The sequence below is a fragment of the Bos grunniens genome, chromosome 13, assembly GCF_055505025.1.
Source record: "Bos grunniens cultivar Pamir isolate PY7600 chromosome 13, Bosgru_T2T1.0, whole genome shotgun sequence".
Lineage (NCBI taxonomy): Eukaryota > Metazoa > Chordata > Mammalia > Artiodactyla > Bovidae > Bos > Bos grunniens.
This window is the reverse complement of record NC_141177.1, coordinates 50,563,440-50,579,248: the sequence shown is the minus strand read 5'-3', so window position 1 is coordinate 50,579,248 and position 15,809 is coordinate 50,563,440. Positions and strand designations below refer to the sequence as shown.

Here is a 15,809-nt window from a genome sequence, read left to right as displayed (position 1 = left end):
TTCTACCATGGATCAAATTCTGTAGTGATTGCATGTGGATGCATTGTATAAACCTCACAGGGAGATGATGAATCTTTTTCATTGAAGATGTTAATTTTTCAGTGCTCTGTTTTCAGAGCCAATGAGTTTAAAAGGTGAAAGCATGTCAAACCACAGACCTAAACCCCTCATTCTCCAGATGAGGAGATCAGTGGTATAATCCCTTGGGTTTTACTGCCCTTCTGCTGCTGCCTCTCATGTAAATCCAGTGAATTTATATAAAATCATCAGGAGGCTATTTAGGCTGTTGTATAAGATTCATTTGGAGGTCATCACATCCAGTGGCTTCTAATTAGTTTTCCATCAGACCTGCCTCAAGAGTGCCCAGATCATGGTGAAATCATTTCCATCTGGTCCATCCTGGGACCCTCTAGAGTCATTTGTCTTGTGTATAACTTCTTTATGTCACTGGATTTAGGATTTTCTGTTCTCTCTGTCCCTCACATGCCTTTTATAATTTCAGTGAACCATTTCACACTGCCCTTATGTTCAACCAAGCTCAAGAAGAAATTGGAGGCACAAAGTGATCAAGGTTGCTGATTATCTGAAAGCTGGCCTAAGCTATGGGAAGAATTGAAGGTTTTCTGTCCTGACAGCTGATTTGGAAAATATCAATATTATATTTGAAACTACAAATTAAAAAACTTGTTTCTCTAAAAACAAAATCTTATTCAATAGATTGAGCGTGAAACCAATGTATCCAAGCACACAGATATTATGAGAGGATCTTTAATTTGATGACATTCTTTATGTGTTTGACCTTGAAACTTTACTTTGTTGACTGTGCTTAGCACTGTGTGATAGATCTTTGACTGTGATTAGTTTTGTTTGCTTTTCATTTTATTTTTTTGATAACCAATTTTTCCTCTCCCGTCTACCTGATGATTTTTGAATTGTTTGTCTGTATATAGCTATAGACATAGATGCTACTGGCTTAGATGCAGAAGACAATGATATTCCAGCAAACCACCGCTCCCCTAAACCCAGTGCAAACAGTGTAACGTCACCCCACTCCAAAGAGAAAAGAATGCCCTTCTTTAAGAAGGTAACATGAACTTCCAAGCTTGCGTCTGTCCACGCGCTCAACTGCACTGCGTCACATTTCTAGTCCTGTGGACTGTCTGCGTCCTTGATAAAGCCAATAACATGCATGCTTTGTTATTCTTTGTTTCTTTTCCATGCTGCTGTAGCTAAGCAGAAGCAGAAATCGGTAAGTTCACATTGACATAAGCTGTGTTTATCCTGCCCCTGGCATCATTAGCATTCAGTCCCACAGTTAATATTCAACACGATCATTTCTGTCCTAAGAAAAGAATGTATCAAGCAGCTAATTGAGTCCATTCAGACCAGCTAAATTCAGTGAGTGACCTGTGGAAGCACCATTACAGTACCTAGCCTTTTTGATGGAATAACAGCTACCACCAAGGGCATTCGTTCCAACATTCTAGGAACGTCCAATGCTGAAGACTCCATTTGTAATGCACCTCTCTCGTGCATGCTTCTGTCTCTATCACTTTCTTTCCTCCGGAAATTTAACTGATAATCAAGCATATGAAAAACCATTATTAGATTCTGATTTATGATATCCAGATACATAGCTTGTACTAAAAAGAAAAATTTTTTTTTCAATTCTTCAATTTTTAATTTAGTCAGTTATTTAAACTTCTAATCCACTAGGTGCAAAATCTGCAGATGAACAAGACCAGTGGAAAACTGCAGGCTTGTTTTGGCGGTCTACTGTGAGTTCTTCCTATTGTCATATATAAATCCTCTCCCCATGTTCTTGCCTCCTCCGTCACTCAGATCTCAGCATCCCACCCATCGGACGGTGACACGGTGGCTGTGCGTACAGCCTTTGCCACTGGCCAACCAAGATGCTACCCAGTGATCCTCTTGGTTCCCTGACTGGAAACTAGGGTACTGCTGAGCTTTCTTGACTCCAAAATCTGTTTCTTCCAAGCACATTTTGTAGCTCTGAAGCATTATTTTTTGAGGATAATCTGCCCGTCCACAATCCCCACTCCTTTCTTTCTTTTATATACCACTGTCCACCGCCTGTTGTGCTGTGCTGTCTTTAGAGTCATTCTTTCTAATGTCAGCAAGTCCAGCACAACCTCTCACGACATACGTGGGCATGGAGTCGAACCTCCTCTGCCTCCAGCTCTCCACACCCTGAGCCCTTCTCTTCTGTACAGTAGGATTCTGCCCTGTGGAGGAACTGAGTCATCAATGAGGTGTCAGATGCTGAACTATGTTTTGTTTTGTTTTGTTTTAAAAAATAAATTGTGTTTGCTTTCATTGTGGAAGACCGAGATACTCCAAGCAAAAATTAAAACCCCTGGATTTTTGTGTGACCACCGAAAGCCACAGCCAACTATCCATCCACGACAGTGGGTCCATTTCTCTGGTCCTTTCTTCTTGTCACCGCTAAAACTTAGAGCCAGGTGACTTAACAGGGTTCAGAGCAGCAGAAACCTAAAAATTCAGCATTGCTCAGCTGCTCCGAGCTTTACCCAACAGGAACATGAATGAAAACCGTGTTTATTGATAGGTTTTTCTGAAGTTTGCAGACTCCTAAATTCCAAAACATGAAAAATGTTTATTGTAATTCTTCCACTAAATAATTTGAACAAATTACACTTAGCAGGAGAGGACAGATAAAAAAGGATGGTGTCCTGATTCATAGGGTATAAAGTTCCAATATTCCATCAAATAAGGTAATTTCTGTAGCTACCCTACTGATGAAGAAGCTGATTGATTAGCAGCATTGCTATTAATAGTTGGCAGTCACAAATCAAAGGAACCCAAGACCCATCTAATACTGGGCCACTGAATATTTAAAGACTTGAAATAAAATTTCTTGGAAGTGCATGCAACTGATATTCCTAATTATAATGATGGAAAAGGTATTCTTAGACCGCATAGTTATAAGGACTTGGCTTCTAAATATTTTCAATCTGATCCCAGGTGGTATAAATGCAATAACTGAATAATTTTGCTGAATTAATTTCATGTCATAATCTCATGAATATGCTTATGATGCCTTCGGCACAGGTATTCATTCTTCTTATGTTGTTAATGATGTGGTCAGCTTCAATATAGACTTTTCAAAACCAAAAAAAAAAAAAAAACAACCTGAGATGCAGTAAGACTGTTTTCCATGTTTTAGGTTGCTTTTAGAGTGATGCTTGTGTGGCCTTTGTGCTGTCACTGTATTATGTTTGTCTTGGGTTTGTTGGTTGGTTGGTTTTTTTTCTGTTTAAAAATGTATTCTACCTTGATTGTATCTATTAAAATTCATTTTGAGCACTAGATAAAGCTTTCAGCAGTAAAATTTGAGACGGCACAGTCACAGTCATATCTTCTCCCCTCCGATTCTATCGTCCATGACTATGGGCAAAACTCCAGTGGAAACTTTTGAATTTGAAATGCTTTTTCATCCCCTCGCCATGCCCCAAGCAAAGTAAATTCGATCCAAGTCAGAAAGTTGGTAAAGGGCCATCTTAAGCAACAGTAATGTGTTCTTGAACGACAGCCTGATGCAAAAATGGCATTCACACTTGCGATAAGTTGACAAAATTCTTGCAGTAGTTCAGAGAAGATTTTTCTTTTGGTCTGGGTGATTCTTAACATATATGTATTTTTCAGACACTTAGTGCAGGAAGACTCCTGCCAGCATGATTTGTTTATCTGTGTCTTAGGCCATAGTTGTCTTCTACATTAAAGAAGTCATTTTTTTCCCCAGTCACTTTAACATTTTCCTCTATTAAAATAGCCAATTTTAAGATCTTTAAAAAAATAAGTTATCTAATTTGGGGGAAAATCTTTTTTGTCATTATTGTATTAGAAGCAGAAGAGCTGAAAATTGTTGCAAGTTTTAGAAATGGCTACAAAGTTAGGTCCTCCCCCTGCTCTTCTAAAAAAGAAAGAAATTCTTGTGGGAGGGAAGGAGTTAGTTATGTAAGGGAAACACCTCCTAACCAGTTCTTGAGAAGCACATGAGAACTGCAGGAGGACAGTGAGCCTTGTGAGGCCATGGAGGCCTGCTCGGGCATTTTAACGCATCAGAAGCAGCTTCCCTCCAAGACCCATAAACCTGACATTATAAGTGTTTAAGTTCCAAAGGATAGAAACCAAAAATCTAAACATATAAATCCATCAGCTGTGAAGAGTGATCATGATTCCATTTACTGAAACAAGCATGCAGGCTCCTCCAAACTCTCACAGCAAAACAGAAACTGTCGAGTATTTGGTCACAAAAGACCAAGGTTTTATCCAGGTAAGACCAACATCTAAGACCCAAAGACCTTTCTTTTCTTTGTCATTAACCACATGAGGTCTGATCATTCCACTCTTGAGAAAACTCAAATGCATCTGAAAAGCAGTATTAACCTCCGGTCAAGCTTTTAAAAGCACCTCTCCTGCATGAGGCATGTTTTTGTCTGTTCTAACTAGTTTTTTTTGTTCAAAAGCAGCCCCTCCTGCATTAGGAACATCAGGAGCATTTGAGGAGAGCCAGAAAACTGTAGACAACTCAGTCACTTTGAAACATGAAGGAAATAAAACCACCCAGTCTTGGGTTGGGTTTATTTAGAAAAAGAAGCCAGTGCAAAAAGAATGGCAGTGTCTGGGAAGTTAGTGCCTGGTATCACAGAGTTGAGAAAGAACAGTTTGTGCCTTATATATTTGAGTTCCCTCTGCCTTTTAACCATCTGAAGGCGTCTCCTCTCTCTGCAGACAGAGCACACCCCTCCGTATGATGTGGTCCCTTCTATGCGACCTGTGGTCCTGGTGGGCCCCTCTCTGAAGGGGTATGAGGTAGGTAGCTGCCCTCCGGCGCATCCTTGACCTTGCATGCTGACCTGACCTTGCACACCTCCCTCTCCTGACTCTTGAACTGGGAAAAAAGCTGGTGGCAGCAAAGCACGTTGTTTTCAAGCCACGGGGTACATTGCTACAGTTCTGTTCCGTTTTGTTGCCTTGGAGATGTATGCATGCCACAGTTGACTCTGGGGAGAGAGTGTCAAATGGAGAATGATGGAGGCCCCTTGCAATGTTGTTAACAGTCCCTCCAAGAGTGAGTTTGGGGAACTTTGTCTTTTTTCATTGTTAATATATCAAAGCTCAGCCACAGAAAAAGGGAGCGACCCTCACATGCTACTTTTTCCCAATGGGACGCCTGGATTTTTAACATTAAGAGGAATAAGACTGTTTTATCCTAATTAGTAATGTTTTTTTCATGTCTTATTGCTTGCTCAATTGCAGGTCACAGATATGATGCAAAAAGCACTGTTCGATTTTTTAAAACACAGATTCGAAGGGCGGTGAGTATTTCAGAATTCTGGGTTTTGTGGATCTTTTCCTTAAAGATGATGAAACTGAAAGCTGGGTGGGACAGGCGGGTGGATCCTAAGAGAACACTGGCTTCTCAAGCCTCTGTGGTGACAGGATGTAAGTTCCATTCAGTTCGATCTGATTCAGTACATATTTATCATACTTAGTCCACACAACCTCAGCTCTCCGTTCCTACACCTGTGTCTGTAGCTGAATTTGGTCACACCCCTGCTGACGAGTCTCCCCCTGAATTCACGACGAGCTGGCCCTCGGTGCTGCCCAGGAGTCATGTTCTGTGTGCCTCTTACATCCACTTTTCTACTCTTCTAAAAGGCTTTCACAGCATCTCCTTTCTCATCAAACCCTTCTCCTCTCGAGCTTCCTGGTGAACTGGCTTCCTGTTGCTTTGAGCAAACGAAGCAAGCAGAGGAGACTATCCAGGTGTTCCCACCAGCCGCACACCCACCCCCTTGCTTATTTGCCTGAATGTTCTGCCTTTTCTCCTGTTACTGTGAGCGATGGCCAACCCTCTACCTGGGGCTGGATCCCATTCCCCATCTCCACCCACACAGCTGTCACAGGCCTTCCCCTTCTCTGCTGAGCCAGGTATTGTGAGGAGCAAAATCAGACAAGGGCCTTGGCTTCATTGAGTTTACTGGGGGTGTATTGAATGGCAGCCTTGAATCAAATAACCAGTAGGCACCATAGTAACGTTTCAGCCAACTTCAGAAGCATCAAAGATAGGATTGGAGTCTAAACTGGAAGCTTCCAAACGTAAACTAAGCATAGGTTATTGGGAACCTGGGAGCAGACAGAGCTAGGGTGTATTTCTGTATCTTTCATGAGACACACTGGGTGCCTCTCTTCTCCACATTCCTTTCCTTTTCCTGTCTGGCAATACAAGTGCAGTAAATGGAATCTGTAGATTTCACTGTTCTTTTAAATCTCTCACTTTCTTCCTTGAACACACCAGCTTTCATGACTGTTTCATGTTTATATTGATTTCTGGTCATGAGGTAGGAGTTAGATAAGCCCCAGGCTGAACACCTGAAGCTGGCATCCTGCTGCCCTTTGAAAGACCAGAGTTGGGCACAAGCGAGATGATTAGCCAGAGACAACCTGGAAAACTGCCCCAATAAGCAACTTTCTATTGTGCAAGCTTACTCCAGGTTCCCCCATGTGCTTTCCATACATACTGTGCTTCCAATAAATTTTGTCTCTTTGTTGAACTGTTTCTTCAAAGACAAGGACCAAAATCTATTCCACAGCCAAAATCAGTAGGGGAGGCAGGGCAAAGGGGGGAGCTTTTATAGCAGGATATTGTTCGTTCAATTCAGTTGCAAAGTCTTTTCTGACCCTTTGTGACCCCATGGACTGCAGCACACCAGACTTCCCTGTCCTTCATCAACCACCAGAGTTCGCTCAAGCTCATGTCCATTGAGTCAGTGATGCCATCCAACCATCTCATCCTCTGCTGCCCCCTTCTCCTCCTGCCCTCAGTCTTTCCCAGCATCAGGGTCTTCTCCAATCAGCCAGTTTTTGCATCAGGAGACCAAAGTATTGAAGCTTCAGTTTTAGCATCAGTCCTTCCAATGAATATCCTGGATTGATTTCCTTTAGGATTGACTGGTTTGATCTCCTTGCTGTTTAAGGAATTCTCGAGTCTTCTCCAGCACCAAAGTTCGAAAGCATCAATTCTTCAGAGCTCAGCCTTCTTTATAGTCCAACTCTCACATCCATACATGACTACTGGAATAGTAGTAGAACTGAAAGCAAAGGACTGAAAGAGACAGAAAATGAAAACTAGAATCTGTGTTTCAAAAAAGCCTTCACGAGACTTCCCTGGTGGTTCAGTGGTTAAGAATCATCCTTCCAATGCAAGGGACACAGGTTCAGTCCCTGGTCAGGGAACTAAGATCCTACATGCCACGAGGCAACTAAGCCTGCATGCCACACTCAGAAAGAAGCCTGTGCCCCACAGTGAAGACCCAGCACAGCCAAAATAAAAAAACAAAGACTTTAGAATCAGAGTCTTCCTAATCAGATGTTCCTCAGTAGATAGTTTTGCTTTGCATGGTTTATAAAATATAATTTATCTCATGCTGGGAATCACAGCTTGATCTTTGGGCCTTCAGCTTGGTCTAGGCTCTGGCCCAACCTCTAATTGGGCCCATGTAGCTTTCACTTCTGTGTTCTTGACTTTGTCATTTATCACCATTTAGAATTGTCTACATGAACCTACTTACCCAGAAAATTCTGCTAGACTGGGCACTTTACTCTCTATGACTGAGTTAACCCACTGCTCTTTTCTAAATGCCAAAGATGGGGGAATGAGATGGGTTCCCTGACCTCTATTTCAACCTGAGTTAAGTTTTGAACTTGGAAGACAGACTCCAGCTACAGGGTGCATCATGGACCCATGTTCTACGGTGTTAGCCATCCAGATTGATTTCGTTTAAGAAACAAAGACAGTATTTTCAGTGTTGTATCAGTCTTCTGTTTCTGGCCCAAACTAGTTGCCATGTGGCTTTATGAATGGACCTGCCATGGTTCCTCTGAACTCTTAAAACTGGAATTCACCACTATAGGCCTGTGATCACCAATTATGATATTTGGCAAAACTAATACAATTATGTAAAGTTTAAAAATAAAATTAAAAAAAAATCCTCAGAGGAAGGAAGGGGCTTCCCTGTTAGCTCAGTCGGTAAAGAATCCACCTGCAATGCAGCAGACCCTGGTTCAATTCCTGGGTCAGGAAGATACACTGGAGAAGCAATAGGCTCCCCACTCCAGTATCTTGGGCTTCCTTTGTGGCACAGCTGGTAAAGAATCTGCCTACAATGTGGGAGACCTGGGTTTGATCCCTGGGTTGGGAAGATCCCCTGGAGAAGGGAACGGCTACCCACTCCAGTATTCTGGTCCAGAGAATTCCATGGACTATATAGTCCATGGGGTCGAAAAGAGTTGGACACGAATGAGCAACTTTCACTTTCAGAGGAAGGAATACGGTCTGTAAAACAGAATTTCAATAAAGTCATGCAAAACGTTAACTCTTTCACTCAAGGCAAGACATCCAGAGTTAGTAAATCACACACTGTCTGCTTCTGGTCGGCCAGACAGCCATAGAGGGTGGAAACTCATAACAAGTATGAGTGTGGCTAATCCTAAATAGATATGCAGTTATAGGAGGGGAAAATGAATCACTCCTGTGTTATCTATTAAGCAAAATACTTTTTTTGGCCATGCCACACAGCATGTGGGATCCCAGTTCCCTGATAAGGGATCGAACCCACATACCCTGCATTGGAATGGTGAAGTCTTAACCACTGGATCACCAGAGAAAACTCAACAAAGTATATTAAAAAAAAAAAAAAGGAAAGCCCAAGAGGGAGAAAATATGAAAGGAAGGATTGGGGATAAAAAGATTCTTGATAGGAATTATTTTTTGTGCTAAAACCCAGTTAGGTTCATGTGTTGATGCCCTGGAGAGTTGTCAGAATCAAGACCTTCATTGCTAAAATAGCCTTAAGTGTGTCATGTCAGAGAAGAGATGATGAGTCATTGTCCTTTCTCTTATGTGCACTGGACAAGCCCATTTCAGTCAGATCCACCCTAAACAACCGTGTCACCCCGTGAACAAAGCAATCTTCCTGTTCACTTAGTAGGACAATGACAGGTAAATTAACAAGGAAATTGGGGGCAAGAAAAAAAAGCCACCATCAGTGATGAATTCAATTGTCCTCTCCAGCGATTCTGAAAATGTCAGGTCTTGTCACAGAAGCGTTTGGCATGTGTACTGAATTCTGTAGGGAGGGGTCCGTGGTGAACCCTGTGCTAAGGAGTCTTACTGGAAATCAGTGCTGGGAAACATGACATCACTTTGTCGTGTGGAAAACGTACTTAGATGTGTGGCAGGTTCTTCTGAACCTGTGGTTGTCTACCCTGGCTGCCGATTTAAAACCAGCAGAGGTTTTAAAATGTAGCAAACTTAGGAGATGTCCTGGCAGTTCCCTAGTGGCTCAGACAGTAAAGAATCCACCTGCAATGCAGGAGACCCAGGTTCAATGCCTGGGTAGGGAAGATCTCCTGGAGAAGGGAACGGCTACCCACTCCAGTATTCTTGCCTGGAGAATTCCATGGACAGAGGAGCCTGCGGGCTACAGTCCATGGGGTCACAAAGAGTCAGACACGACTGAGCAACTGAATCTTTCACACTTTCACTTTTTGGTGGTTCAGTGCTAGAACTCTGCACTTCCACCGCAGGGCACAAGGATTCCATCTCTGGTCAGGGAGCTAGGATCCTGCAACCCATGTGGCATGGCCAAAAAAATTTTTTTAATTAAAAAAAAGTCATGGACTTGTATCCCACCTGTGATTAAGTGAAGCCCAATGTCTAGGATGGGACTTGATTTAACTGTAAAGTCTTCTCAGGCAGCTTTGATACACTGCAAGTGTTGAGGACCACTCCTCTACACTGAATTGTCCCCAGGCTTTTGCCTTTAGGATTTTCAGGGTCTGTTTTTTGGTGGAACCTCAAGCAGTGACGATTCCAGAAGCATCACTTAAGGAGTTGCAACGGGACAGTAGCTCTCCGCCTGCAGCCTATAGAGCAAACCACACAAGCAGGGCAGTGGAAGCCCAGCCAAGTAATACCATGTGCGGATAAAACAAAGCCTGTGCGGCAGAAAGGAAGTTGGATCATTAAAGAAAATCCTGTCCCCTGGCTGAATCCCCCCAGGCTGACTGTGAGGGGCTTCCGGCCTAGTTTTGTGTGTCTTGTCACCACTGTATCCCCAGGGCGTCTCTCTCAGGGGGCAGCCTGTCTCCCAGTGAGTGTCCAGGGCTCTTTAGATCCTGGTCCTCGGCAGGCCTTGGGTCCCACTCAGGGGTCCTGGTTTAATGCCCAGCACTTCAGGTCCTGACTCCTTCTCTGCATACAAAACCCTACCCACAGTATCCCCATATGTCCTTATTGTCATGCATAATTTTTTTATTGGAGGATACTTGCTTTACAATGTTCTGTTAGTTTCTGCTGTACAATAGCATGAATCAGCTGTCTGTGTGTGTGTGCGTGTGTGTGTGTGTGTGCGCGTGTGTGCGTGCGCCCCTCCCTTTTGAGCCTACCCCACCCGACCCCTCCAGGTTATCACAGAGCGCTGAGCTGAGCTCCTTGTGCTATACAGCAGCTCCCACTAGCTTTCTATTTTCCACATGGTGTATTTATGTCAAACCTCATCTCCCAGTTCATCCCACCCTCCCATTCCCCCTGTGTCCGCACATCCGTTCTCTACGTTTGCGTCTCTGTTCCTGCCCTGGAACTAGGTCCATCTGTACTTTTTTCTATATTCCACATACATGCTTTAATATACAATATTTGTTTTTCCTCTTTCTGACTTCCTTCACTTTGTATGACAGACTCTAGGTCCATCAACATCTCTACAAATGACCCAACTTCATTCCTTTGTCCTGCACTGCTTTTTTGATGGCATTTAATGCCACCTGACATCAGACTTTGTCTATATCCCTGCCTCCCTCCACCCCACAAGAATCTGAGTTCCATAACAGTGCTCTGAATGAAGATTTCCACCTAGTAGGCACCTCATAAGTCTGTGTGGAATGACCGATACCCTCCATGCCATGCAGGTGCTGAAAGGAATATCGTTACATCACTCTACTCTACCACCCCAACCCCCAAATAAATAAAGACATTTTTAAACAATTGCTGAACACCTGTCATCTGAACTCAACTTGTGAATGCCTTGGGAAGTCAAAATGAAACTGTTTAATATTAGTGGGTTTAATATTGCTTTTCTGGTTATCGCTTTTTCCATGTAAAGTAAAATTGTCCTCTTTATACAACAAACTTAATCAAATGCACTTAATTTTTGTACATAGGTGTCCTACTCCACAATGTAAAGGAATAAACTATTGATACAACATCATGAGTGAATCTCAGATCCCTTATGCAGAATGAAAGAAGCTCAGCTCAAGAGGCTACAGCGATGTTCTGGAAAAGGCAAAACCATAGGGATAGAAAACAGCCCGTGATTGACAGGGGTGGGGTCAGGAAGCTAATGGAACTGTTCCATGTCATGAATGTGATGGTGGAGACAGGACTTTATGAATTGGTCCAAATTCAGGAAACTGTACACAGTAAAGGTTACAGTATATAAATCAACAGAGTTTTATTTTGCAAAAGCCAGTAATTCCTTTTCCACACTTTACCGAATGTCCTGCTCTCCAGAGGCAACCACTTTTAACTCTTTCAGTTTTCAGTCCTTGCCTCTACATCACATGCTTCATTCACCGATAGGCATTCTCTCTGGACTTCCTCCGATGAAGACTATTTAGCTGCCTCATGCATATTCCTCCTGTTTGTGTCTCTCACATCTACACACCTGCATCCATCTCATCCTTCACTCTCCCAACAGGTACATCATAATTTTGGCTGGTTCTATATTTTGGATCCATTGTGACCGTGTAAATAAGATTTCAATGAGCCATGTCATATATTCGCATTACTTTTTCTGATGTGTTTTCTTTGTGGCATCTATGAGATGAATAATTTTGCTTTTCACACATGCTTGATTTTCTGTATAGTTGGTGCCAGTCCAGCCCCATGCTCTTCCCCTGGTTGTTTCAAGTTCCTCACAATAGATTCGTACACATCCAGGTGTCCTTCGGCTGTGTCTTCCCGAACCTCTCTCCAGGAATGTCCTGTCCTGCCCCGGCCTGGGTGGTTTGTCTCTGTGTTGAGTGCATATATGTCACTATGAGACAGCTCTGCTCATTATGCCTATCACCACCTTTTTGGGGGTGTGAACCCCTTTTCCCTAGATCAGCTGATCTCTCTCAAGATTCACCTCCATCATTTTTGTCAACAATATCCTCTGACAGTTTCTTTAGAAAGAGGACATTAAAACTTTTGAGACCCTGAATGTCTTTTAAAATGCCTTTAATCAGCCCTCTTATTTAACTGATAAATGGTTAAAATGGTTATGGGATTCTGATTGGAATAATTCCCTGTCCCCCGCCCAGAATTTGTAAGGATTTTTGCTCGATTGCCTTCTGTCTCCATTGTTATGTGTTTTGGGGTTTTTTTTTTGGGGGGGGGGGGTTCCAATCTTAATATTTTTTATTGAAGTGTGGTTGATCTATAGTGTTGTGTCAACTGTTGCTGCTGTTGAGAAGAGCAAGCATTTCCATTCCTGACCCTTTGTAGGGGAGCCACCTTTTCCTCTGGAAGCTTTTAGGCTTTTCTTTGTGCCTAGTGTCATGACATTTACAAGAACATGTCTTGATGTGGAAGTTTCAACCTTTCTGCTGGGCTCCCCCTTTCCATTTGGAAAATCAGACTCTTAATTCTATTTTTTTTTTAACTTTCCTCTCTTGTGTTTTCCTTGTTCTCTTTTTCCTGGAGCTCTTATTGGAAGTTGAACTTCCTGGGTAATTCTCTAGTTTTTATGCCTTTATTCTCCTATTTTCCATCTCTTTGTCTTTTCAGTTTTACTCTTTAGAAGATCTCCTTAACTTGGTCTTCCAGCCCCTCTTTTGAATTTTCATTTCTACTGTTATATTTTTAATCTCCAAAAATGCTTTCTTAGTCTGAGTCTTTAAATAGAATTTTGTTCTAGTTTCGTAGGTATAATCATGTCTTAGCATTCAGCTTTGGGCATTAGTCATAGGTGGTTTTTCTGTTTGTCTTGGTCTCTCATGTGAGGAGTTCTCCTGAGATGCCCAGGGATGACTGGTGTGCTCAAGTATAATAACAGAACATCAAATAATCAACTGGAGATTCTGTGCTCGTAAGATACAGTGTTCCCTGTAGGACAGCCCCACTGGGCAGTCTCCATGGGAAACCCCCAAAGCCTATTCTTTGGGTCTTTTCTATTTGTTGGTCAGATTCCCCCTGAGAAGAATCTTCCATTCTGACACCTAGGGGATATACCCTTGGCTACCAAAATTCTAGGATGAGGAAGAGGACTGGGGGCTCAACATTTCGACTCCTTTTCTTCTCTCTGTCCCTGCTCTCTGTAGCACCCCCTTGTCAGATGCCCTGTTTTACTTCCTGGAGAGACTAGACCAGTCAGTGGTCTTATACCACACAGGAAAAGGACGGCCACCTCATGGCTTGATGTAATAAAGGGGAGGTGGAGGGGTCGAACTGTGGAACAGACTTTTAACGAAATCTCTTATTTTTCGTGCCCCCTTCACCTTCTTCTTCAGAGGCCTGATGAGCCGTTTTACTCCACATTTTCCCTGCTGCTGGCTTGTTCGTTCAGCCCAGTCTCCAGCCTAAGTCATTTACTCTGCCCAGCTCCCAATTTTGTTGTCCCCATGTCTACCCTATTTGAAATGACTCCCCACTCCTTGACTCATGATTGTCACAACACCCTCTGGGTCTTCTTCAGAACAGTCCTCTTAACCTGTACTACTGTATTAATTTCTTATTTACGACCCATCTCTGCTGCTCGGCTCTCTTAGAGAAGATCTTGTTTGTCTTGTTCTTATTTATTCCTCAGGCCGATCACAGCACCATACTTACAGGAGGGATTACAGCACAAGGGCTAAGAATATAGGCTCTCTGGAGTTCTGGGTTCAAATTGCAGCTTCATCACTTTTAGGAACAGTATAGCCTTAGATAAACAATCTACCCATGGCTCATTTTTTTTTTTTTTTTTTGCATCAACAAAAGTGGGAGAATATCCTCTCCACTGAAGTTTTTAGAATGATTTAATGAGTTAATCCGGGTAATGAGATAATGCTGAGGGCATGCCTGGCACTTGGTAAGCAACTGATACATGCTGAGTTAGGTAGGTACAGAATTAAAATGAATGATCAGCTATACCCCAACAGAAAATAAATAAAAAGTTTAAAGAGAAAAATGAATGATTAAGTGCCCTAACATTTCTTTGTTGAAAATATGGTCTATATTGTGGCTCAGCTAGTAAAAGAATCCACCCACAGTGTGGGAGACCTGGGTTCGATCCCTGGGTTGGGAATATCCCCTGGAGAATGGAAACGCTACCTGCTCCAGTATTCTGGCTTGGGTAATTCCATGGACTGTATAGTCCATGAAGTTGCAAAGAGTCGGACACACACAACTGAGTAACTTTCACACTTCACTTCATGTATCATACTTGGATGAGTTTGGAGTATGCATTTCTGTCCCCTTTTATTCAGTGGTTAACCTCAGATCTTCTGTTGCTTTTTCGCCAACAGGATTTCCATCACAAGGGTCACCGCCGACATCTCACTGGCCAAACGCTCTGTCTTAAACAATCCCAGTAAGCATGCAATAATAGAAAGATCCAACACGAGGTCAAGCTTAGGTAAGTGTCCGTCACCAATGAGCTGAAGCCATTTAAACCTTTTTTGCTGAGGCCACCAGTGAGCAGATCTGACTAGATGATAATTCCGTGTGTCAGAGTGCATAGGCAAAACAGACAGGTGTCACCAGTAGCCACTGCTACTGTCTTAGTGATTTCATGGTATGAAGGATTTGTTTGGAAAGTTTTTGAGTTAAAAATTCCACAGGCTGTCAGCATGAATGTTTTGGATGGTGTCTGTTTTCACGAACATGAGCTTTGGTGTCCATAGACTCTAAATAAACTCCTCACTTTGACAACAGTGTTGTCACAAGCAAAGTCATTAATATCTTTAAGGCTCAGTTTCTGTTACTGAATCAGACTTGGCTCTGCTCACCTGCATGCAGTGAAGCCAGTCTACTGATGCAGGGTTGTGGTGAAGGAAAGTGCAGCATTTGTTGCAGCTGCCAAACAAGGAGAACAGGCAGCCCATGTTCAAATGCTCTGAACTCCCTGATGGCTTCAGGGAAGGGGCTGCAGGGGAGAAGATCAGCTCGTGCACAGTTCTAGGATTGGTTGGCATCAAGATGACGTCTCAAGCATCATCAACCTTCTGGTTTCAATCAGTCTAGCTTCTCTGTTCTTACGGTCAGCAGTTTTCATCTGGTGGGGGTCTGCTTCCTGTAAAAACAATTTAGGAATGTGTATCCAGCCTTTATATCTTTCAAGAACTGGGAGTTTGTTGTTTCTGCTATGTGGCTGCTTTATAGTCTAAATCATTACTAGTTTCCCAGCCCAACAGCTATTCTTTGCTTCTACATTTTCACATTTCTCAATCATTAACTTTTTTTAAAAAACAATGTTGTGATAGTTTCAGGTGTAAAGCAAAGGAACTCAGCCGTAAATATACATGTATCCATTCTTTCCCAAACTCCCCTTCCATCGAGGCTGCCACATTAAACTGAGCAGAGTTCCCCATGCTATACAGTAGGACCTTGTTGGCTTTCCATTTTAAATACAGCAGTGTGTACATGTCGATCCCAAACTCCCTAACTATCCCTTCTCCCGATCCTTCCCCCTGGTACCTGGTAAATTTGTTCTCTTAAGTCTGTGAGTCTTTTTTGTAAA

The 15,809-nt window shown here is 42.7% G+C and overlaps 1 protein-coding gene across 16 annotated transcripts in view; it reads left to right on the top strand.

The window, feature by feature from the left end:
- The window catches only part of CACNB2 (calcium voltage-gated channel auxiliary subunit beta 2), a 464,597-nt gene that overhangs the window by 431,473 nt on the left and 17,315 nt on the right, over positions 1 to 15,809 (top strand). For 9 of the 16 annotated variants that reach the window (XM_086334123.1, XM_086334113.1, XM_086334115.1 and 6 more), the window contains 4 exons: positions 951 to 1,084; positions 4,777 to 4,857; positions 5,305 to 5,363; positions 14,596 to 14,705. In XM_086334123.1, the coding sequence (XP_086190249.1) occupies positions 951 to 1,084; positions 4,777 to 4,857; positions 5,305 to 5,363; positions 14,596 to 14,705 (384 nt within the window). Of the gene's footprint in view, positions 1 to 950; positions 1,085 to 1,229; positions 1,250 to 1,716; positions 1,779 to 4,776; positions 4,858 to 5,304; positions 5,364 to 14,595; positions 14,706 to 15,809 lie in introns of all 16 variants that reach the window. The other 7 variants (XR_015139558.1, XM_086334127.1, XM_086334116.1 and 4 more) reach the window with 5 other exon arrangements.